At 48.7% G+C, this 22910-nt stretch overlaps 1 protein-coding gene across 1 annotated transcript in view; it reads left to right on the forward strand.

Annotated features, from left to right (window-relative positions):
• Window positions 1–22910, forward strand: part of SYT13 (synaptotagmin 13) — a 41525-nt gene that overhangs the window by 15443 nt on the left and 3172 nt on the right. The window contains exons 2-5 of the mRNA XM_007455800.1: window positions 13628–13853; window positions 16604–16738; window positions 18206–18507; window positions 22715–22844. Coding sequence (XP_007455862.1) covers window positions 13628–13853; window positions 16604–16738; window positions 18206–18507; window positions 22715–22844 — 793 coding nt within the window. The remainder of the gene's footprint in view (window positions 1–13627; window positions 13854–16603; window positions 16739–18205; window positions 18508–22714; window positions 22845–22910) is intronic.

Raw genomic sequence — 22910 nt, forward strand, 5'->3', positions numbered from 1 at the left:
CTAAGCATTGTCAACTCTACTACCTGGGAGAAGTCTTCAGCATTGGAGGCCCTTCACAGCCTGGCCTCACCATTCCTTTGCAAATTCATCCCTCAGCCCCAACTTTTCTCTTCAGCTGGTTTGCTGAGCATGCTCCCCTCTGTACCCAGGCTGCTGCCTTTCTCTCCATTTGAGATACCTCTGCCTCTCCTCTCCATAGTTATCCTTGAATGTTGGGCTGAAGCTGCTCCTCCAGGAAGCCTTCTCTGATCTCACTGACTTTGAGGAACTCCTCTTTAGGCCTTCTGTAGCACAGAGTCCAGACCTTTGGCCTTTTAATTCTACCTTCTTTACTTATTTCCCTTTTGTAAAGTATGCATCAGGAGGAGCAAATAGCTTTCATCTTGCATATCAATTCTTATTAATTGGTAGTGGCTTCCTGGATCCCTGAGCTGAACAAGCTGTGTCTGATCACAGCAGGAAAGAACACTTTGATCGATTAGTCATGTCCGCCATGGGCAGAGGATAGAAGAGTTGTAGCATCAGAGCCTCATATTTCCATTTATGGAATATCTCACCTCTACCATTGGATGGTAAACTTCCCAAGGGCAGAGAATTATTCCGTGGTACGTAGGGGGGTTGACTACATAGTTAGCAGGCAACAAGTGTGTACTGATTTCTGTTTGGGCAGAAGTCTGAAGGTTGGTTAATTGGAGGGTTTTGGCTTAAAACCAAAATATAAGGAGAATCTAGTTAAACAATCACTGTCCTGTTTTGAAGCCTCGTTTTACAACTTGGCAGTTTTTTATACCACTGGTTAGAAATTAATGTGCTTTCCAAAGGTCTACACATGAGTGGAAGGAAGTCTTCAATTAGTGGTTTTCTGCACGTTTTTTCTGAGCTGAATCACGTTTGATGGGTGCTATTCACATACTTGACGGGTTCTACAGAATTCATCTCCTTTCTCTCCCACTCAGAAAAGCGTATTAGAACACAAATGTGTGAAAGAGGTATTGTTATAAGAAAAACCCTGAATGTGCTCTAATCAATTTTTTAAATGAGTCAAAAAATACTACAAACTGCCTGTCTTACATTAAAAACATGGCTCCCATAAATCAGAAACTGAGGGAAAAAAAATCTAAAGTATCCAAATGGACACTGTTGCTTAAGACAACGAGACCAATACCAAGTAAGCATGTGTGTTCCAATCTTATCCAAATTAATGATGATACAGGGCTGAGATCCCCCTCCTACACATGGACTAAGTTTAAAGAAAGACTTTTAAGTCTCTAGTGAACCAATACAGTGGAGGGGGCAGCAGAATTTTAAAAGTTAAAGGCTGGCTGAGGGACTTGGCTCAGAGATGAAACCCACTGTCAACAGCCATACTATGATAGCTGGAGATGGGAGGATAAGGATGGAATAGATGTGGAGGGAAGGCTGGGTTTGAGCCCCAGTTTACTGACTAGGGGAGTTTTCTGTGCCCCTTTAAAATAACCTAGCTTTGAAACAACGCTTCTGACGAGTGTTGATTAGGTTATAACATAGTCTTGACCTTGTCGTAGCTCAGGTAACAAGTGAAACACATTTTCTGCAAAAGGGATGTCAAACCCAGATTCAGAACTGAGAGCAGGAACAAAGCTGATGCCCAAACACCCAGGCAGGTCATTACACCACAACCAGGTGGGGAGGGGCATGGGATCATCAATCTAATGATGTGAGATGTGACAGCACATCAAATGCAATGATCTGGACGTTTCCATTTTTACCAGTTTACGGTTGGTATCCAGAGACATAGTCCGCAGGGAACCATGTTGTGAAATGTCATTTAGCAGCACTGGCTTCGTGGTGGACTCGTGGTCCAAGCCTAGAGCTCTCATACATTAGCTGTGGGATCCTGGACAAGTTTCAATGTCTCTGAGTCTCAACTTCCTCCTCTGTAGAGAAAGGAATTAAGTTATTTTTATTTATTAACACTAGGGTATAGAAAAGAGAAAACAGTAGGCACTTATCTCTAGGGCTGTGTGAGGGTCAAATGCAGTCAAGTCTGTTGCGCTTTGCAGAGCGTCTGGTGCAGAGGAAGTGGTAGAGAGATGGTGGCCATATTTTGCCCTTTCAGGCTTCGTGATGTAACCGATGGAGTCAATGCAGCACCACCTACAAGATTCTCTGGGTGGGACCTTGCCATTGTGTGGTTTCCAGCCCTGTGGAATTATTGTTTTTAAAATCTGCGTTTGAATTCTGTGTCTTCCAGAAGAATGGGCATAATGGCAACGCTCATTGCCCCTCCTTTTCTCGTAGGGCTTTAAGCTTTGGTGGTACCCGCTGTTCTCTGAACACACTGCAGACTTTCATGCGGTTGCTTTGACCCAGAAAGCCCTTCCCCCACTTCTGCAACTGTCAAACTGCTGCCCGGGCTTCGGGGCGGGGCTGGGGGGCAGCAACCAAAAGTCAGAGTCTCTGAATCGTTATGAAATTCTCCTCCCATTATACACCCCACCCCACCCTGTCCCTTCCCCGGGCAAAGTTTGATGTGCTTCTGCGCACTCTGTCTCGTGTTCCGCTGGTCTCCATCATAGTGATTATTATTATACTAATCCCCCACCACCCACCCTCCTTCACCAGTCTTCCACGCATTGATTCCATCAATCATCATTGAACTGTTTGTGGGGAGCTGAGAGGACGTGACAGAAGGAGGTCGTGCCTGTGAGCAGCTCACCACACAAGAGGACGTTTCTCCATCTACCCTGCCTGGCATTCTAGGACCTCCCCCAAACCAGGGCGTTCCCACGTGAGCCTCAGGGACCACCTGTGTCACAGTCACCCTAGGCAGCTTCTTAGACACACAGATTCTTTAGGATCCACCTAAGACCTCTGAGTCAAGGCAGGGGAGGCACTTGGGAATCTGATTTTTACATTCTCCCAAGTGAAATTTCTCTACGTCAAAGTGTGGAACCAGCACTTCAACTCTGTTCCTCTGACTAAAGGGCACATGCAGGGGCAGAGTAAGGGGTGGCGGGGCCAGGCAGTGGCCCAAGCAACAGTCTAAGGGGCACAAATCATGGGTGAACAGTAAAGGATGACTACAAATATGAGGAGGTGGGAAAGGGCTGGATGCATGACAGAGCGGGTAAACAGAGGACTCTGGAGAGAGCCAGCCTGGGTTTGAACCTTGCCTCTACTACTCACTAGCTGGCTGTGCATCCTGACCTGTAAAATGGGATTGATCATAGCAGCACTTCCTGAGAGGGTTATTATGAGGATTCAGTGAGCTCATATTGGAACGGTACCGGGCACAGGTGGGCAGAACCACAAGATGGAAGAGGCTGGGAGGACTCTGAGTTTGGAGAATAGCCAGCAGACCCTTTAAGACTGAGAGAAATCAGCTTTTATTGTGTTCAGCCGCCGAAGTTGGGGGTTGTTTGTTACATAGCAGGTGGTCTTCCCTGACTAATACAAGGTCATGAACAAGTGTCCTGCTAGCCAAGAAGGTTCAGTCAGTTGTAGGTGCGTGCAAGGATGCGCCACAGAGGGAATGGGCAGAGAGGATCAAGGCTTTGGGTTGTTAAGAGCTTCGATAGCTGCACTTCAAATTCTCTTTAGAGGAGTTATCTATACAGTTGGAATGAAAATTTAGACAGATGGTTGTTCACACAGACTCTAGGAGTTGGTCCTTCCCTGGAAGCAAAATGACTGTTTTTCTCAGTTAACTTCTAGCTTGATTTATTGTATGTTGTCCAACATAGGAAGAAAGAGTCCTGCTTCTCCACTGGGGTACGCGCGCGCGCGCGCGCGCGTGTGTGTGTGTGTGTGTATGTGTTGGGGAACAGAGGGAATGTGGTACTAGCCAGTGTCCTGCGAAATATCCCAAGTCGCAAAATAAATAAGCGAAACTTTTCTGTCCTGATGGTAATTTAAAACATTTTAGGGCTTCCCTGGTGGCGCAGTGGTTGAGAGTCCGCCTGCCGATGCAGGGGACGTGGGTTCGTGCCCCGGTCCGGGAAGATCCCACATGCCGCGGAGCAGCTGGGCCCCGTGAGCCATGGCCGCTGAGCCTGAGCGTCCGGAGCCTGTGCTCCGCAACGGGAGAGGCCACGACAGTGAGAGGCCCACGTACCGCAAAAAAACAAAAAAACAAAAAAAACAAAAAAAACATTTTAATACTAAAACAATCATATGGAGTCAAATACAAAAAGTCACATGAACTTTAAGACAGAACTGGAGATTTCAAGAAAGAATCCCAATTACTCCAGAAGACTTCCCATTCTCTGGAGTACGTGTTACCTTCGTCTGCCTCTGGTGCTGCTTTGGAAGGAAAGTTTGAGAAACACTGACCCAGAGACCAGTGGATCCTAACTACAGGTCCACAGACAGGTTCTGGGCTGGCCATGTGTAGGAATCACTTGGGACACTCACTCAACATTCAGATTCTTATGCCCATCCCAGAAAGCCTAATTCAGCAGGTGTGCAAGAGGCACGTGTGTGTGTGTGTGTGTGTGTGTGTGTATCTCTATCTAAATTTTATTGAGGTACTGTTGTCATATAGTGAAATGCACACATCCCAAGTCACTAGTTTGATCAATTTTGACAAATCTGTCCTCTAGGCTCTAACCCACGCTTCTCCCATGCCTCTTACCACTCAGTTCTCCCCAGTAGCAATCAGAACCACGGCTCTGAGTTCTCTCACCATTCACTAGTTTCACCTGTCCTAGAACTTCAGTTACATCAGGGTTTCTCAATCATGGCGCTATTTACATTGGGGTGAGATAATTCTTTGTTGTGGGGAGCGGTCCTGTGTGTTGTAGGATGATGGCTAGCAGCATTCTGGCCTCTACCTGATAGCAGCCTCCACCTCCAGCCGTGCCAACCAAGAATGTCTCCAGACATTGCAAATATCCCCTGAGTTCAGAAACACTGATATAAATGGAATCACTCAGTATAGATGCTTATGTATTATTATGCCTTCTTTTGTTTACCATGTTTTTTTTAATTTTTCCCTGTTGTTGAGTATATTCACAATTCCTCTCTTTACTGTTAAAGAGTATACCATTGTCAGAATATGCCACAGTGTACCTACCCATTCTCCTGTTGATGGACACTTGGGCTGCTTCCTGTTTTTGGCTAGTATGACTAAAGTTACTATCAGTATTCATGTATAAGCCTTTTTGTCAACATATATTTTCATCTTCTTTGGAAAAATACCTAAGATAGGGTAGATATATGTTTAACTTTTAAGAAACTATCAGTTGTTATTTACAATGGCTAAGGCATGGAAGCAACCTAAATGTCCATCAACAGATGAATGGATAAAGAAGATGTGGTGCATATATACAATGGAATATTACTCAGCCATAAAAAAGAATGAAATCCTGCCATTTGCTGCAACATGGATGGACCTAGAGATGATCATACTAAGTGAAGTCAGAAAGAGAAAGACAAATACCATATGATATCACGTATATGTGGAATCTAAAATATGATACAAATGAACTTTTTAACAAAACAGAAACAGGCTCACAGACATAGAAAACAAATTTATGGTTACCAAAGGGGAAAGGGGGTTGGGGGAGAGATAAATTAGGAGTTGGGAATTAGCAGATACAAACTACTGTATATAAAATAGATAAACAACACGGTTCTACTGTATAGCACAGGGAACTATATTCAATATCCTGTAATAAACCATAATGGGAAAAATATGAAAAAGAATATATATATTCTTTTGTGCTAAACAATATGAAAAAGAATATAGATACTGGCCGCAATGCATAAATCAAAAACTTTACATAGACTCCAGGGTCAAATAAGTATTTCCAACATTCGCCAAGGGCTTGCCATGCCAGGCTCTGTGCTAAGAGCTTACACCCAGTTGTCTTTTCTACTCCTCAATCCAACCTCAGGAGATAGGCACTATTATTAACACTCCCTTTTATAGTTGAAGAAACCGGGGGCACAGAGAGGTTTATTAATCAGACCCAAGATCACACAGCGAGTAGCTGGCAGAGCCTGGACTCCAACCAAGCTGTCTTGTTTTAGAGCATGAACTCTGACCTCAAGGCTGTATTTCAAACTCTTGTATGCATGTTAGTATGCATAATTACCAGTATCAGAGCCCAGAGTAACAGAGGCTGTCAGGTCCCTGTCCTCTGACCCAAATCCCCTCTGAGGGGGACTTTGCTGTGCTGAGCCTCAGACCCCAGCCACAATGGCCCGTGTTTGGCCTCATCTGAAAACTCTATGTTCAACTACCTCTCTCTTACTCTGCCATCTCTTTCTTTAAAGTTCAAGTATAAAGGGCAAAGCCATCTGTTTCCACTTGCAGTTGGGACTGTTTCCCCCACCCGTAACTTCTGGTTGCTGTGATGCTTTAATATGGATGCCCCAGAGTGAAAACCCGAATTAATAAACAGTCTTTAGGTGAAAAAATTAATCATGTCACAAAAGGGGTCACCTAACATCTCTAGTAAGGTTAAACATTTGTTTACAGATCATTAACTACATAATTAATTTCCTTTTTATCAACATAAGCCCCATAAAAAAGAACAGCATCTGTCCTGTTCACTTCGATGGTCCTAACACTTAGCGTAGGACCTGGCCTGTCGCAGGGCATCAATAGATACTTGTTCATTAAATGAAGGTTTGTCCCTCCCCACCCATACCATCTGTCTTAGCCTGGATGACAGAAAAGCTGAGCCTGCCAGAGGCCTCCGGGCTTTTCTTCATCAGCAAGTGCCATCCAGGGATGCGGGAGGGAGGCGGGGGGCGGCATGCACAGGGAGCGTTACTGAACCGGCCACCAGCTGGTGTCAAGGACGACCTCTGGATCTCGAGGTGTCATCGTCTGAAACGTCACTGAACTGTTTGGGAGGAATAGCAAAGAAGAGGGAGGAGCCCACAGTGGTCGAATTCCCCCCACAGAGTTTTAACCCTTGACACATCCGGGTTGCCCTTGAGTGGACCCAGAGTGCCCCTGGGTGTCTCACACCTCAGCAGCCACAGAGGAGCCCAGGGCAGGTGCAAGAGGAGTGTGGCACGGGTGTGACATAAGACACTTTGGGGCTGTGCCTATGTGAAGCTGGTCGGTGTCCACGCAGAGCTGGCCACGTGGGGAGAAGCAAGTGGCTCATGGCCCCGGAGACAGGTGAGGAGGGAGAAGCCAAGGATACGAATCAGAAGGGGCTGATGCTCCAATGAGGGTGTCTCTTGCATCTCTGTACCTGCAATGCCAAGCACAGCTGGGCATTCCCTAATCGTTGAACGCTTGCCTCCACTGGAAACCTTCCCTGATTCATCCTGCATCTCTATTTCCAGACCTTCTTTTCTGGGTTCAAGGGGCATTTAGAAAGAGAATCCCACTTTGAAGTCTCACCGCTCCTACATTGGCGGTGTAAGGCTTGAACTCAGGTCCTCCCATGGGCTTTGCCCTGCTGAGCACCTCCTTCCTCCCAAGCATTCATCTGCTCCAACCATAATCCCTTCCCAGGCTCCCTCCCTCAAGTCCCAAACCTCTTTTCTGCTTCTTGGGCATTGAAGTTTAAGCTATTTAAGTGGAAACATAGATGCATTTGAAAGATGTGGTGGAACCAGGGTTTTGAAACGCAACAAATAAGATTGTACAAGGGAACGAGATAGGTAATCAGCTGCTGCTTTCACTACTTGGAGAGGTTCATGTAGTGGTCAGCAGACTCTGCTTCTCGCCTGGTCAAGGGCTGTAAATCATTCTCCACTAAAGGCAGCCATTGCCGTACAGGATCTTACCAAGGCAGGACAAGGATAAACAGTAAAAGAGGATGCCTTTGGCTGGATGCAGAGGGTCTCAGGGAGATGTTTGAGCCTAGGTAGAGTTTCTCTACACCAAGGTCATGATCTCCTGTGATGTTCGATAAAAAATGCATTGCAGGGCTTCCCTGGTGGTGCAGTGGTTGAGAGTCCGCCTGCCGATGCAGGGGACACGGGTTCGTTCCCCGGTCCGTGAAGATCCCATATGCCGCGGAGCGGCTGGGCCCGTGAGCCATGGCCACTGAGCCTGCGGGTCCGGAGCCTGTGCTCTGCAACGGGAGAGGCCACAGCAGTGAGAGGCCCGCGTAATATTTACCTCAATATTATGCTTGTCTCTGTGCATACATCACTGAATATAAGTGAAAAAACACATGAAGAAATATTGATACAATACACTATTAGTCTTTTCCTTTTTCTACCTGCTATATTATACCCTGAGAGTTTGTTTCTTTGAATGGAGGCAAAAGGAGAGATATTGATGAGGGATAGAGGAGGGTGGCATGTGGCCCTGGCCCTAGCTGTAAAGAAAGCATATCCATGGGTAAATCTGTAGTTATTCAGGTTGTTTTAAACCAAAGTCTCCAACTTAAGTTGGAAGGAGTAAAACTGTATTTTATACTGATTTCCTCTTCTCCTCAATCCCCACTTCCTCCCACCAGGAATCAATACATAGGTTATAATTGTATTTCTCAATCCAGTTTTATCAACTTCTGGTGGTTCATGCAAACTCCTCTGGGTGGGTCCCTTTCCAATTGTTGATACATACCTTAGTTCTCAGAATGATTTGTATGTGTTATCTTTGTCTCCATGAACATTTAAATGAAAAAGGTACTGACATCTTTAAAATACAAACTACAATTTAACTTCTTTTTTTTTTTTGGCTGCATCGGGTCTTAGTTGCAGCACGCGGGATCTTCATTGCATCACACAGAATTCTCTCCAGTTGTGGAGTGGAGTGCAGGTTTTCTCTCTCTAGTTGTGGTGCAAGGACTCCAGGGCACATGGGCGCTGTAGTTTGCAGCACGCAGGTTCTCTTGTTGAGGTGCGTGAGCTCAGTAGTTGTGGTGCGTGGGCTTAGCTGCATTGGAAGGTGGATTCTTTACCACTGAACCACCAGAGAAGTCCCTAATTTCTGTTTAAAACTCTTATTAGAGCTCTTAAATAAAAGAAAAATTCTCACATGACCTAACCTTGCTTATTCATTATTCCTATCCAAGTCAAACCAATACCAGCCTCTTAATTTGCATTGCTACATTGTTCATTTTTGATCTGTATTATCGTGTCAGTCATTATGCAATGGTTCTCATGCTATTAAGTTCACAGAACAGAACAAAAGAATGACCTCATGGCCACTGCTTATTTTTCTCACACTCTTAGTCTCCTCTGATAGCCTTCAGAACTATATGCCCTTGACACACTTTAAAACCAATGTAAACTTTAATGAGCAATTAATCATTTTTGCTCAGCTACCCATTTGCCCTGCACATTAATTTTATGTCTAGAATTTGTCCATAGTATATACACTTAAAACCTCATGTTTCTTCTTTCATTGTTTTTCAGACTTGATCAAAATCTAAAGTTACACAATAGTCAAATAATTGAGATAAGCAGTTCTAGAAAAATTTGAAAAGACACAAGCTAAAAACCTTAATTCAGCAGCTTGGCTTCTCTGAAATCATGCAGCTAGCAATAAGCTTTTCATTCTACATGATTTGTTTTTACCTCCTAAACTAAATTCAACAAACCAGACAGACTGACTAGCATTGTAGCATAGTAGCAAAAAAAAAAAAAAAAAATGCATTGCATCAGTTCAGGATGCTTTTCGCTGCAATTCACAAAGACCCCAATCCAAACGGGCTTCAACAGTAAGAACAACATTATTCATGTAACCAGAAGTACAAAGGTAGGACAGCTTTCAGGCTCAGTTGAGTCGGTGGTTTAATGACACTGTCATCAAAGACATAGCTTCCTTCTGCCTCTCTACTCTGTGTCCACCTTGTCAGCTCTGTTCTAAGACTGGCTCACCTTGCTGTTGCGAGGCAGGGCCACATAACTCCTATTCAGCAGGGGAGAGAATCTCTTCTGGTGCTGTGCAAAGCAAGTCCTTTCATTCTGTCTGGGGTGGCTTCCCCAGGGCAGAAACAGTTCCCAAGATGATGCCAAGAACGAATAGAATCAGACCAAAGAGAACCCCCCTCCCCACCCTTGCCCCGGAGCTGGGGAGGGACCCAGAAAGCCTGGTGACCTGGAGGGAAGGTAGAGGGAGCAGGGAATGGATATTGACGGATATCCAAGAAAAGCCTAGCCCGTTGCAGGCTCCTGAGGTTCTCAGGGGCACACAAAGTGAGACCCACTGTGTAGGGAGGAATTCGAACTCAGGCTCTGCAGAGACTTGAGGTGACACAGACTGGACTTCACTCAAAACTGAGCCCAGTGATTATTTCCCTGTTAAAAATGCAAAGTCAGCCAAATTTGATCTAACTGGGAATTAATCAACACAGCCCTTTTCTAAAATGATTGAACTGAGATGAAACCGAATGTAAATGTAAAAGTGTTCCCTAGACCAGCCCAAGAGCCTCAGTTCTGGCCGCAACAAGTGACAAAACAGGGTGACTCTGAGAAGAGGATGTGGTCCAGTGGCCTGCGGGGAGCTGTGGGAAGCTGCCACACAAGAGGGAGTCTTAGCAGCCCGAACCCCGTGATGCTGCAGTTGCCACTTAGAATCCAGCATCCAAAACAAACAAGGACTTATTTTTTGGAAAAACAGCTGCAAGGCAGTGGAAATGACACAAATTGGATCATCAGTTGTGTGACCTTCAACTTCCTCCATTCTCTGTTTCTTTATTGTGAAATAGTATAATTAGCATAACTCAGATGAAATATTAGAGGCAGGCACCACTTTGTGGAGGACAAAAAGACATGGGGATAGGGAGGGTGGGAGGGAGGGAGACAAAGAGGGAAGAGATATGGGAACATATGTATATGTGTAACTGATTCACTCTGTTATAAAGCAGAAACTAACACACCATTGTAAAGCAATTATACCCCAATAAAGATGTTAAAAAAAAAAAAAAAAAGACATGGGGACATCGGCCATTGCTCCGTGTGTCTCCTTCCGGGGTCCAGCCTTCCTCTGCCTTCCAGATCCCCTGTCCTTCAAGGTCTAGCTCACACCTTGGCTCCTCCCTGACCTCCAGGACTCCTCTGCCTGCCCCCTGCAGGTGTCCTCTGCTCTCTCCCACCTGTTATTTACACAGGCTGTCTGCCACCTGTTTCTGTACCGCAGTCCCAAACTGTCAAATATACTCTTTTTTTTTTTTTTTTGCAATACACGGGCCTCTCACTGTCGTGGCCTCTCCCGTTGCGGAGCACAGGCTCCGGACGCTCAGGCTCAGCGGCCATGGCTCACGGGCCCAGCCGCTCCGCGGCATGTGGGATCTTCCCGGACCAGGGCACGAACCTGTGTCCCCTGCATCGGCAGGCGGACTCTCAACCACTGTGCCACCAGGGAAGCCCCAAATACACTCTTATTTACTCTCCTGTTTGTGATTGTCTCCCCAACTCATCTGTACCGGCAAATAAAGAACAGCGTCTCCCACCTCTTCGTAGCTCGGCTTGTGGGAGTGAAACAAGCCTTGAAATCACGTCGTCTCTTGAGTGATAACTCAGAGGTGAAATGACCTGCCAAAAGTTACTCAAGCTCAGACAGCTGGGTCAGTACTAGAAGCCAGGCCCCTGGATGCCCAGTGACACTCTCAATGTGGTGGAGGTGCAAAGGGGGCCTGACTTTACAAATCATACAGCTCCTCCCAGGGTGCCTAGCCGAAATGCGTAATAATGACAAGCGTTTCTGAAGGGTGGATGCTGTCTGGCAAAGGCTTGAAGGCAGAAGAAAGGTTGGGGGCCACTGGGGCAGTGGGCTTTGGGGCCAGGCTGGTCTAGGCTTCATCTTGTCACTGCCCGCACTGCCTGGTCCAGGGCAACCTTGGTCCATTGAAGTCGGAAGTGCTTTTCGAGCTCATGCATGCCAGATGCACTCAGCAGAGATCAGGATAGAGGTGTCCTAGCTTGGGCTGCGTTATAGCCTACTGGGCAGTGTTTCCAAGCACGGAAGGAAGGGTTTTATCCTCTCTAAGCCCCTTAGGGAGTTCTCTGAAGGATACCTGAGGCAATGCAGGGGCTGCAGCCCTCAGGGTGCCCGCAGGAAGTGGGTGCTCAGGAGAGGCTGGCTTGTGCTTCTCACCCCTTTCGCACCTTCTCATGGACTCTCCGTCCATTGTCCGGTCAATGAAGATAGTTAGGAATGCTCCCGTCATCAAGTTCCAGCCTCCTTCAGGAACGGTTGGGGACAGAGTCTCAACCAGGGAAGAATGTCCAGGAGTTGTCCTGGGGCAGTGAAATGTACAGAGCGCAAACAGGCTAAACCTGAACTTTGAAACAGTGTAACCACCGCCCCCTCCAGGTCTGCACACTCTTCCCAGCCTCTCAGTCACTCCTGCCACTGGGTAGAGCAGCCTTGACGCCTGGCCAGCCCCTCCGACAGCCGCAGAGCTGGAGGGGCAGGAGGACAGCATGGAGGGCAGGCAGCTCCTTGGGGGCTCTGCTGTGGGTTGTTACCTGCCTCAAGCTGAGGGCCGTTTTGTGGGCTGCCCACCCAGTGTGCCAGCAACTCAAGCTCTAGATCTGGTCGTCCACCCTCAATTTCCTGGGGACTGGACGGGTCCTCAGTATTGCTGCCTGTTAAATAACTTTGAATCCCTCAAGTAGGAGAAATCTCAGTCCCCGGTGGAGGCAAAGATAGGAGATTCCACTCCTGTATGAGGTAGCCTTGCTCACTTAAGACTTGACAAGCAGGTGGGTCTTTGTGTAAAGAAAAGATGTGCTTTCCTCCAGGTGGACTCAGCCTTACCCCAGGGCACATAGCTGGTCAAGGGGTGCACAAATTGCATTTCAGCCCCCACTTGCTCTGCATCCAGACATCTTTGTGCAGTGCACAGAGCATACAACTGAACATGGCAGCCCTAGCCACAAGTATGTATTGTGTGCTCCCTGTGAGCCGACACTGCGGGAACAAGACAAGACATAATCCCTGTGCTTGTGGAGCTCACATACCAGTGGGAGAGACTGACCACAAACAGGCCAGGCTATGGTGAAAACAATACAGGGTGAGAGAGATGCTGTAAAGCAAAGCTGGATGTGGTGATAAGGAGGGACAGGCTTGGAGGAGGGACTTAATTTAGAGCTGGTGGAGGTGGGGGTGAGTGGTTTGCGGGGAGGAGTTGGGGGCCAGAAGCCAAACCCAGAAAGAGTTCAGCCTGTTTGAGAAGCAGGTTGCTCAGTGGCTGGAAAGGGGTTTGGGGGCAATGTCAGAAGGCTGGGCAATGAGCCAGGCCAGGCTGGGCAAGCACTTATAGGTCACTGCAAGGAGTTCGGATGTCTTGCAAATGTCTGTGGGGCCACAGACATTTCTGAGCCATTGGGTGGAGAAGGGGAGGGGGAGGAGGAATAAGAGAGAAAGTCTAGGAGGAGAGAAAACAAAGAGGCAGGTGGCCCAGATGAGAGCAGTGGAGGGAAGGCCACCGTGATAGGCCTGGGGCACAGCTATAGGGTGCACGGGGGATGGATGCACGGGGTCTGGACGAGCAGGGCTGACATCTCAGCGGGGCCTGGCGTGATTCATGATGTTGGGGATTCTGCTGCACTTGGAGGTGACATTTTGCCTTCCCAAAGTCATCGTCCTCGGAGCAGAAAGGAGCCACAGCCCTCCCTCTGCCTCCCCTGAAAGCTCAGGTCATCTACTGTCATTTCTGGGGGTGGGAACAGGCAGGAGATCCTCTCGTGGACTAATCAGAGTGATTTGTGTGTGCAGTTCAACGTCAAAAAGTCCACAGAGCCCGTTCAGCCGCGAGCCCTCCTCAAGTTCCCAGATATCTACGGCCCCAGGCCGGCTGTGACGGCCCCCGAGGTCATCAACTACGCTGACTACACGCTGAGGACCACAACGGAGCCCACTGCACCTGCCAGCCCCCAGGCCCCGAATGACAGCCGCCTCAAGAGGCAGGTCACAGAGGAGCTGTTCGTCCTTCCTCAGAATGGTAGGGATCTCTGCCCCTCACTCTTCCGTGGGCAGTACTCAGCGAGGGGTGAAAGCATCTCTGTAGATGGTGGGCATGGCCAGCCCCAGTGTCTGTGGCATTGGACACTGGGCAAGCAGTGGGCACAGCACCTTGGAATTACAGCCCTTTAGCCCTTTATTCCCTGCATGTTCCCACACTGCGTCTCCCCAAGGCCTCCAACTTTCCACGGGGAAACGGAGAGTCCCTTTGAAGACGTGGGCACCACTATAGAGAGCGGATAAAGAGCTGCGGTCAAACTACGGGCTTCAGAGTCAAGGGTTTAATCTCTCCCCTTTTATATACCCATTGTGTGACCCTGGTCACGTTGCTAATCTTTTGGGAGCCTCGATTTCCTCATATATAAAATGGGATCATACTATCACCTGCCCAGTAGGGTTGTTGTAAAGTGTGAACATAATAATGCATAGAAAGTGTTTAACTCAGAGCCTGGCCCAAGGATGTAATCAAAACATCATCATTATTATTGTTTCTATTCTCCTTCTCATCACCACCAACATCAAGCATGTGACACCTTTCTGTGTACAGCGCTATGCTGGACACTGGGGCAGATGTGTGACACCCTTCTGTGTACAGCGCTATGCTGGACACTGGGGCAGATGTGTGACACCTTTCTTCTGTGTACAGCGCTATGCTGGACACTGGGGCAGATGTGGAGGCAGAGACAGTGCCTAACCCAAGGGAGCATGCAGACTTTTATAAGGAGACAAAAACATCCAGCCGGGAGAATGGATTGTTACATGGTTTGGGGTTTTGTTTTGTGTGGTTGGAGAGGGAGATGCTGCAAACAGAAGCAGCGTAACTGGCTCCTAAGGCATCTTCCTGGCCTGGGTCCAGCACCACGCTGGCCAGTGAACAGGTGCCCCCCCCACCAACCCAGCCCAGAACCACAGTGATTATGCTGGCATTTCTTCAAGAACAAGTACAGGTAGTGCTGGTGGCAGGAACGAATCCTGGTTGGCTTTTAGCCTCCAGGTTTGCCAGCTCACATTTTAAATTAAAATAAACCCATTGAGGCCTTGAGAGCTTAAGCTTGGAGGGTGGGGAAAAATTTGCATGAGGACCCTCGGAGTGGTAATCAGAATCAGAAGCAGAATCACAGGAGGGATCCCCTTTCTTGGGAGCCCCAGACTTCTCGAGGCTGGGATGAAGCCAGGCTTGGACACTCTCCACCAAGGACAGCGGCAGAGCACTTCAGAGTCTGAAACTTTGAAGAATTCACAACACATCCATTTGTTTTCTCTTTCTGGCTCCTCATTCCTTTCCCCACCACAGAAGGCAACAACCAAGTTCTGATTCCACTGACATCTAAGAGCTGATTGGTTCAGCAAATACTGACCAGAGGCCAGGGTGTGCAGAGGGAGAGGACGCCAGATTGGACACTGTCCCCATGATGTGCGCGACTCAGTCTACTCCCACCATCAATGATTCTCATCAGCCCCTTTTAGAGCTCAGGGTCCCGATTCTTTTTTTTTTTTTTTATTTTTTATTGGAGTATAGTTGATTTACAATGTTGTGTAACTTCCTGCTGTACAGCACAGTGACTCAGTTATACATATACGGGGTCCTGATTTTTGAAGCTGAATCTGCTTCTGCATTTCCCAGGGGTGCTGGGTTTGGTTTGGTCTCGGTTTGGTTTTGATTTTGAAGGCTGAAGCAGTCTGAGACCCGAGAGCTCTGGGTGCCAGGCAAGCCCCCTCTGACACTGTCCATGTGCTGCCCTTGGAAGCCAGCCGGTTCCTGGGTGGGTGTTTGTTTGGCTTTACACATTGCGCTCACATCCTGGTCAACCCATTCCTTGCTTAGACACACCAGGGAGAGTCTTCACTACTTGCAGGGACCCAATAATGAACCATTCTGGAAATTAAATACTCCTTTATATTTCTGCCCTTTAAATTAGTCCTGAAAATCAAAACAAATTTAAATTCCAATTTGCTACAAGTGGAGTCTCCTCAGCTGCTGGATCCTTTCATTCTCATTATGCTTTTGACTAATGAGAATCTTCCAGAGGTTTGGCTCCTGTCCAAGTGAGGGGCAGAGTGAGCAATATTTGTAGTTTTCAGAACTTCTGAATTAAATTCATTCATTGAGCAAGTATTTACTGAACGTGCTCTAAAGTCAAATCCACTGTCTCCAACCTTGCCCTCCAGTATCTACTCCTGCCTGACTAATTCTCTGACATTTATTTCCAGCCATGAACTCCTGGGGAGCAGGGATCGGACTCTGTGAGAGAGATGGAGCTGGAGATGGGCTGGGGAATGATTTGCTTGAAACAGGATGATCAGGACCACACAGTCTGTGACAGTTTCTCATGCTGAAAGCTCACCAGGGGCCAGGCCCTGGGCTAAGTACTTTTCTCACTTTATTTCATTTAATGCTCACAGGAACTCCAGGAAGAAGGAACCGCTATCATTCCCATTGTAAAGATGAGGAAACTGAGGTTCAGAGAAGTCAAGTAACTTGTCCAGGGTCACATAACTATTATGTAACAGCTCATGTCTGACACCAAAGCCCATGTCTTGCCCACTGGGCTGTGATGGTCCCTTGAAAGGTAATGCCCGGGACCACAGGTGGTCCCCTGGTGCAGCCACCATGATTTTGCACCTGGTTAGGAAGCTTTGGGTTTGGATTTGTGGCAGAGATGGAAAAGGCATGATCTGGAAAACAGGACCCCAGCGTGGGTGGGAGTAATGGCTTTACCTTCCTAACAGGTGTGGTGGAGGATGTCTGTGTCATGGAGACTTGGAACCCAGAGAAGGCTGCCAGATGGAACCAAGCTCCCAAACTTCACTACTGTCTGGACTACGACAGGCAAAAGGCTGAACTATTTGTGACTCACCTGGAAGGTATGTTCTTAGCTGACTTTCACGGCCTTCTGTGTGCTTCTCTCCCCAGAGCATCTGTGGCTGGAGGTAGCACTGGGTACTAGATTAGCACTGTGTAACAAACAAGACCCTGACGTGTGTGATGCTCAGACACACGGGTTTTTCCTCTCTCTCGTATACCAGTCCAAAGTGGAGATTCCTGGTTGGTGGACATCTTTCCTCCAAATAGTGATTCAGGGACTGGGCTCCTTCCACTGAGGCCTCCTTGTCATCTGTATCTAGCAGGTGGAAGGATGGGGAGAGCAGGGAGAGGGCACAACTGTTCCTTAAAAGCTGCATCCTACGTAAGGTATGCATCACGCCTGCTCACTTCCCATTGGCTGGAACTTGGTCACATGACCACTGACTGCAAAGGACGCTGGGAAATATGGCCTAGCAGGTGCCCAGTTAAAAGAAGGGAATGGGTTTTGGTGAACAGCTAGTCTTCTCTGCCATAGATGCCTTTGACATTGGACAGGGCCTGTGCTAGACACAGAGGGTATTCTGAATGGTCAGCAAAGCTTTTGTAGCCCTAGAACCAGGTAGTCTTTCCTACAGGGTCAGGATGTCCCTGGTTTCCCTACCCTGACAATTCACTTTACCATTAGCAAACAAAGCTAAGACTTTGCAAAGGAATTGGGGCTAAAAATGCACTACTCTGTGGCTCCTGGAAGCTAGAAGCTGGGAACAGGATAAATTGGACTTTTGTACTTAATTTTATTTTTTTGAGGGAGTGTTTTTCGTTTTTACTTCTTTTAAGATTTTTTTTTTAGTGTTTCACATACTTTCTTACATTTGGGCTTCACAGTAGTCCCATTTTACAGTTCGGAAACTGAAGTCTAGCAACGTCAGGTGACTTGTCTAAGATCACTCCAACTAACTGGTGCCAGAGCCAGGACTAAGCCCAGTTCCCTTGAAGCTCGGTGCAGGGCTCTTTCTATTAGGACACATGGCCTCACTTCTTCATCTTCTCTGCCTGGGTAACGCCAGCTACCACTTGTCAAATTATCACTGAGGAACCAGTCATAAAAGCTCCACAGGTGCAAATTTCCACACGGGGAAGCCTTAAAAACACCAAGGTTCAGAATGCAAAACAGCAGTCATGAGGTAGCGGCCAAGCGATTTATATCACAGGTAGTTGTGTGGTAAATATTTAACGTAGAGAGCAAACGAATTATGGAATCAGCAGCAAGACTAATGAAAATCAGCAGCAGTTTGTGGGCCCCGGCGCCTTGGGGAAATCTCAGTCATGAGGAAGATCTCCGATTTCTAAATGTCTTGCTGAAAGGCGATTCCACCAAGCCAGTGTCGTCAGCCCGGGCGGGGCCTTTCAGACGCCCAAGGTCATGACGACTAAGCCGGGTTCTGCAGCTCACAGCAGGGCCCTCCTTCTCCCTTCCCCTGGCCCTCAACAAGCCCTACATCTGGCTGCTTTCTCCCCGGCTGCAGCTGTGACCAGTGACCATGATGGAGGCTGTGACTGCTATATCCAGGGCAGCGTGGCCAACACCGTGGGCTCCGTGGAGGCCCAGACGGCCCTGAAGAAGCGGCAGCTGCACACCACGTGGGAGGAAGGCCTCGTGCTGCCCCTGGCAGAGGGGGAGCTCCCCACAGCGACCCTGACACTGACCCTGAGGACCTGCGACCGCTTCTCTCGCCACAGTGTGGCCGGGGAGCTGCGCCTGGGCCTGGATGGGGTGTCGGTGCCTCTGGGGGCCGCCCAGTGGGGCGAGCTGAAGACTTCAGTTAAGGTAGGCTTGCCTCTCCCCGGGAAAGGTAAAACCTGTTAGTGGCGCATGGGATGCAGGACTGGGCCAGTGATCATATGGAACAAACTTCGGAGAACTTCCCAGGCTAGGGGCGGGGGTCTGGAGAGGGAGGCGGGATATCAAAGTAAGGTGGAGTCTTGAATAGGGTGGAGGGCTGGAGCAGACTGATAGCTCAGGACTGGGGATTCCTGGTGTCTAGTTTTGCTTCTAGCTTGCCATGCACACACCCACCCCTGGCCTCGCCATCATGGAAAACATTGCATTGTGAGTGAATTGGCTCTGGCGCTAACAATATCATCCCCATTTAAAACCATTCATACTCCCCATGCACCTAGTGTGGGCCAGGCAGTGCAGGGGAGAGGAGTGCCGGGCAGAGCCCCTCTACTTGTAGAAAGTACAGGCCAGAGGGAGAAGTTGGAACAGATGATGATGACGGTGATGATGGCTATGATGATGATGATGATATCTGACATGAGACATCTAAGAGGGGCCTAACTGAAGCGCTCAGAAGGGGAGTTCTAAAAGGCCTGGTGTGCAGTGGTGCTTGTGCTGGGCTTTGAAGGAGTGACCAGGGCTAGGGGGTGTTGGCTGTAGCCTGGGATGGTTCTCCCTACCCCTCTGCTGCTGCAGAAGCCACGAGTGGGAAACAAGCGTCTGCTGAGATGCCTCGCTGTTCAGAGAGAGGTTCCTTGGAGAGCAAACCATCATTCCCCACAGGCCAGGACAGTGAGGAGGGGGGTCAAGTAAGGTCAGGGCTGCAGGACAGTGAGTGGCTATTTAGGCCCCCAGGTCCAGGCCTCATCCAAGGGTCTCTGCCGCCATGATGGTGCCTAGAGGGAACCTTCTGGTCAGTGCCTTATCTGGAGATTGTATAGCCTACAAAGCCTACAATAGTTACTATCTGGTCAGAAAAAGTTTGCTGACTCCCATGCTGGAGTAATAAAAATACTGACAAAGACACTGATTTTTGAGCTTTTGCCATCTATCAGTTGCTATGCTTAGAACTTTACCAAAGTTCTGTCCCTAATCAACCAGGTGGAAGTGACACCAGGACTATGGCATTTACAGGCAAGAGAAATGAGGCTTAGAGTAGCTCAGTGACCCGCGTGGGGTCGCCCACCTGGGACCTGGCAAGCTCGGCCTTGAGGCCAGGTCAGTCTAGTTGGAAATCCCGGGTCGTCCTCCTGTTGCTGTGGGATGTAAGTGCCCGACAATGCCCGAGACAGCAGTCAGCAGGTGCCTTTCCTGAAGAACCCCGAGGGAGGGGAGGGTACGCTTTCACGCCCCACCTGCTCCACTTCTTGCTATGATATCTTCGTCGCCATATCTTCCTCTCTTTCCCAGACTCAGCAAATTGATAAACACTGACAGCCACTCTCAGCTGGACCCAGGCTGTTCCCGAGCACACTCTCTAATTAGTGTGTGATTTGGGACTTGTGTGGAATCACAGCCTGGGACCCCCGGGGAAGAGGAATCCGACACTTTGGTTTGTTCAGCTGGTAATCCAGCTTCCTCAGGAGATGGAGGGGCTCCACTCCAGGGCTTTGGAGACTTTGGTGCTGTTTCACAATGGTAGAAATGCAGCCTATCTGGGCAGAAATCCCAGGCACCTAACCTGTTTCCATCCTTTCCCCTAGAAGAACAAAAGTGATTCATTCATTCCACAAATACCTTGCCCGGTTCCCACCATGTGCCAGGCACAGTGCCGGGAGCTGGGGACACAGCAGTGATGAAGACAAAAGACCTGCCCTCACGGCTCATCCATCCTAATAATCGTTACACTCATCGTAGCTGTCACTGTTCCGCAAATACACTCGCACATCCACTTGGACCGCTGACCTGCTTGCCACGAATGTGAGCAAAATCTCAGGGGGCAGCGTGGAATCAGAAGTCTGAGATGGGGCTCTCGGTGTGTGAGAGCCCCAAGGCCAGGCTAGGGAGCCCCTTGCCCCCACTAGCTGGAGGGTGCGGGCTGATTTGAACAAAGTGGGTGGAGCCATCAGTTGCTGTAGCCCACATGTTTCTCTTCTCTTGGTCAGAATGGGTTAAAGGAGGTGCCAGCGGTGCCCCAGTTCTCACCGGAAGACACTCAGCCAAAAGTGGCATGTGCGTCACCAGGGACCACAGAGTGACCCACTCCAAGGGCAGCTGGAATGATTCATTGAGAGCCCAAGAGAAAGACGCAGGGGTGGTGGGTGCGGGAAAAAACAGAGAAAAGATGGAGAAAGAAAGCGGGTTATTTTTGTCAGCAGGTACTTTAAACAGCAGAGCCGAGGGGGCAGATGCTGTTAAAATTCTCCAGCTGTGGCACAGCCAGCTGGGCTCATCTGGGGCTCTCGGCTCCCTACGCAGAGGTGATGAGCCCTTCACGGGCTGATGGGCCCAGGCTTCTCTCTCTTGGTCACCCTGTGGCCACAGCCCAGGCCAACAACCGTGGACCTCCAATAAGTGATCTTGAATCAGGAGGCTGGTGCCCATCCCAGCTCAGCTGCCACCCCTCAGTACACATGCCTGAACTCAGTTCCTTTACTGTGAAATGAGAGGTCTGTCCACCGAGGATGCTGGAGGACCACGGGTTTAGGGCTGGGGCTTTGCTATCAAACCAGACCCCCATACAAGGCTCAGTTTTGCTACTTACTGGCTACATGACCTCAGGCAGTGAAGTGCCCTCTCTGAGCATCAGGGTCTTATGCTTAAAATGGGAACCAGGTCAGTATTCTTCTTACTCTTGTTGTCAAGATTAAATGGGATGTCTCACCCTTCCTTCTCACAAATATGTATTGTGTGTCGGCTGTGTGCTAGGTGCTGGGGATGGCTTTGTGGAGATGAAGGCTTGGGGGAGAGATACTGTAATTGCACCCAGCACAGAGTGTGTCATGTTAGCTGCTACCCTTAATGCCATTACCAAATTCCTGGCATCTCCCAGAATCATTCCATCACATGACTAGCCACTTAGGGCTAGTTGAATTGTTCTGGTCCTATTGAAGACATGTTTCCTGGATGAAAGGTGTGACCCCGGCAGAGGGCTGGCCAGCTACTCCATCCAGCTTCACTCCCTAAGCACAGACTGTCTCCCATTCACCCAGAAACAATGTTCCCACTTAGTCGTCTCAAGAAGTGGTAATTGTCCTTCCTTGATAACTAATGGTAATCGTCAAAGCAAGGGGACAGATGCTGTCGTGTGTGCCAGGCACTGTTCTAAGCCGTTATATAATTACTCATTTAATTTTCACAACCCCATTGGGTGGAGATATTATTGTTCCCATTTTACAGATGAGGAAATGGAAGTTTTGGAAAGAGAAATAACTTGCCTAAGGTCACACAGCTAGTAAATGGTAAGATTGGAACTGAAACCAGACAATTCTAGAGTCTATACTCTTAGCACTACCCTTGGGCTGTGACCTGCCTCCTGTGGTGTCTCTTTCACTCGTTTTCGTCCCTCAACGGATTTGTTGAAATTCCACGCAAACTCTTGTAGGAATTTCAGTGGAGACACTCTGTAAAGCTGCCGGTGGGGGATGGACATGCTGGATGCTTCCCGGAGGCATCAGCACCTCCTGCAAATCAGTTACTGCCAGTGTCTCTGGTGTGGTACCTCCCCTCACATGCCCGGCCTTTTGTTGACACAGTTGGCCATTGTGTTGACCAAGACAGGCCCTGCTCAGCATTACTACATCGCATTATTGACTCTCTCAGCCCTGCAGGGCCTGGAAGGGATTATTTTTTCAAGCAGAGTAATGTCTTACAGCAGCCCGCCGCCCCAGGGACCTGATCAGTCAATGCAGTGGTTCTCAAACTCTGTTCCCTAGAAACCTAGGGCTCTATACAGACGCCCCAGGAGCCGGGGGCGGGGGTGATGGAGGTGAGAGGAGGTCCAGGCCCTCTGGCCCTGCCACATCCTGAATGGCATCTCTTTGATCTGTTTTATATGTTGGATTTGAATATAAAGTATTTGGAAAATCACGTTTTGTGGCAAATGAAAAAACTTGTATTGAAACACATGTTACACAGAACTCCTCTGTACCTTCCTCCCTTCTGCGAGGGTGGAGAAAGTAGTGCTGATGGGTAAATGCTTCCCAGGATGCCCGTTGGATACAAGGTTAGTGTGGTCCCTGCCTCAGCGATGGTGAGGGGGTCAGAAGGCATCCCTAAATGAGACTCACCTCCTGCATCCCCTCTTCTGTTTCAGGAGCCGTCTGCAGGAACGGGAGAGGTCCTTCTCTCCATCAGCTACCTCCCGGCTGCCAACCGTCTCCTACTGGTGCTGATTAAGGCCAAGAACCTCCATGCTAATCAGTCCAAGGAGCTCCTGGGGAAGGGTGAGTGAGGTGTGAGAGGGGAGCTAGGGCCCTTCCCACTGCGAGCGGGGGGGGGGGGGGGGGGGG

Source organism: Lipotes vexillifer, unplaced genomic scaffold (assembly GCF_000442215.2).
Source record: "Lipotes vexillifer unplaced genomic scaffold, Lipotes_vexillifer_v1.1 scaffold977, whole genome shotgun sequence".
In the NCBI taxonomy this organism is placed as follows: domain Eukaryota; kingdom Metazoa; phylum Chordata; class Mammalia; order Artiodactyla; family Lipotidae; genus Lipotes; species Lipotes vexillifer.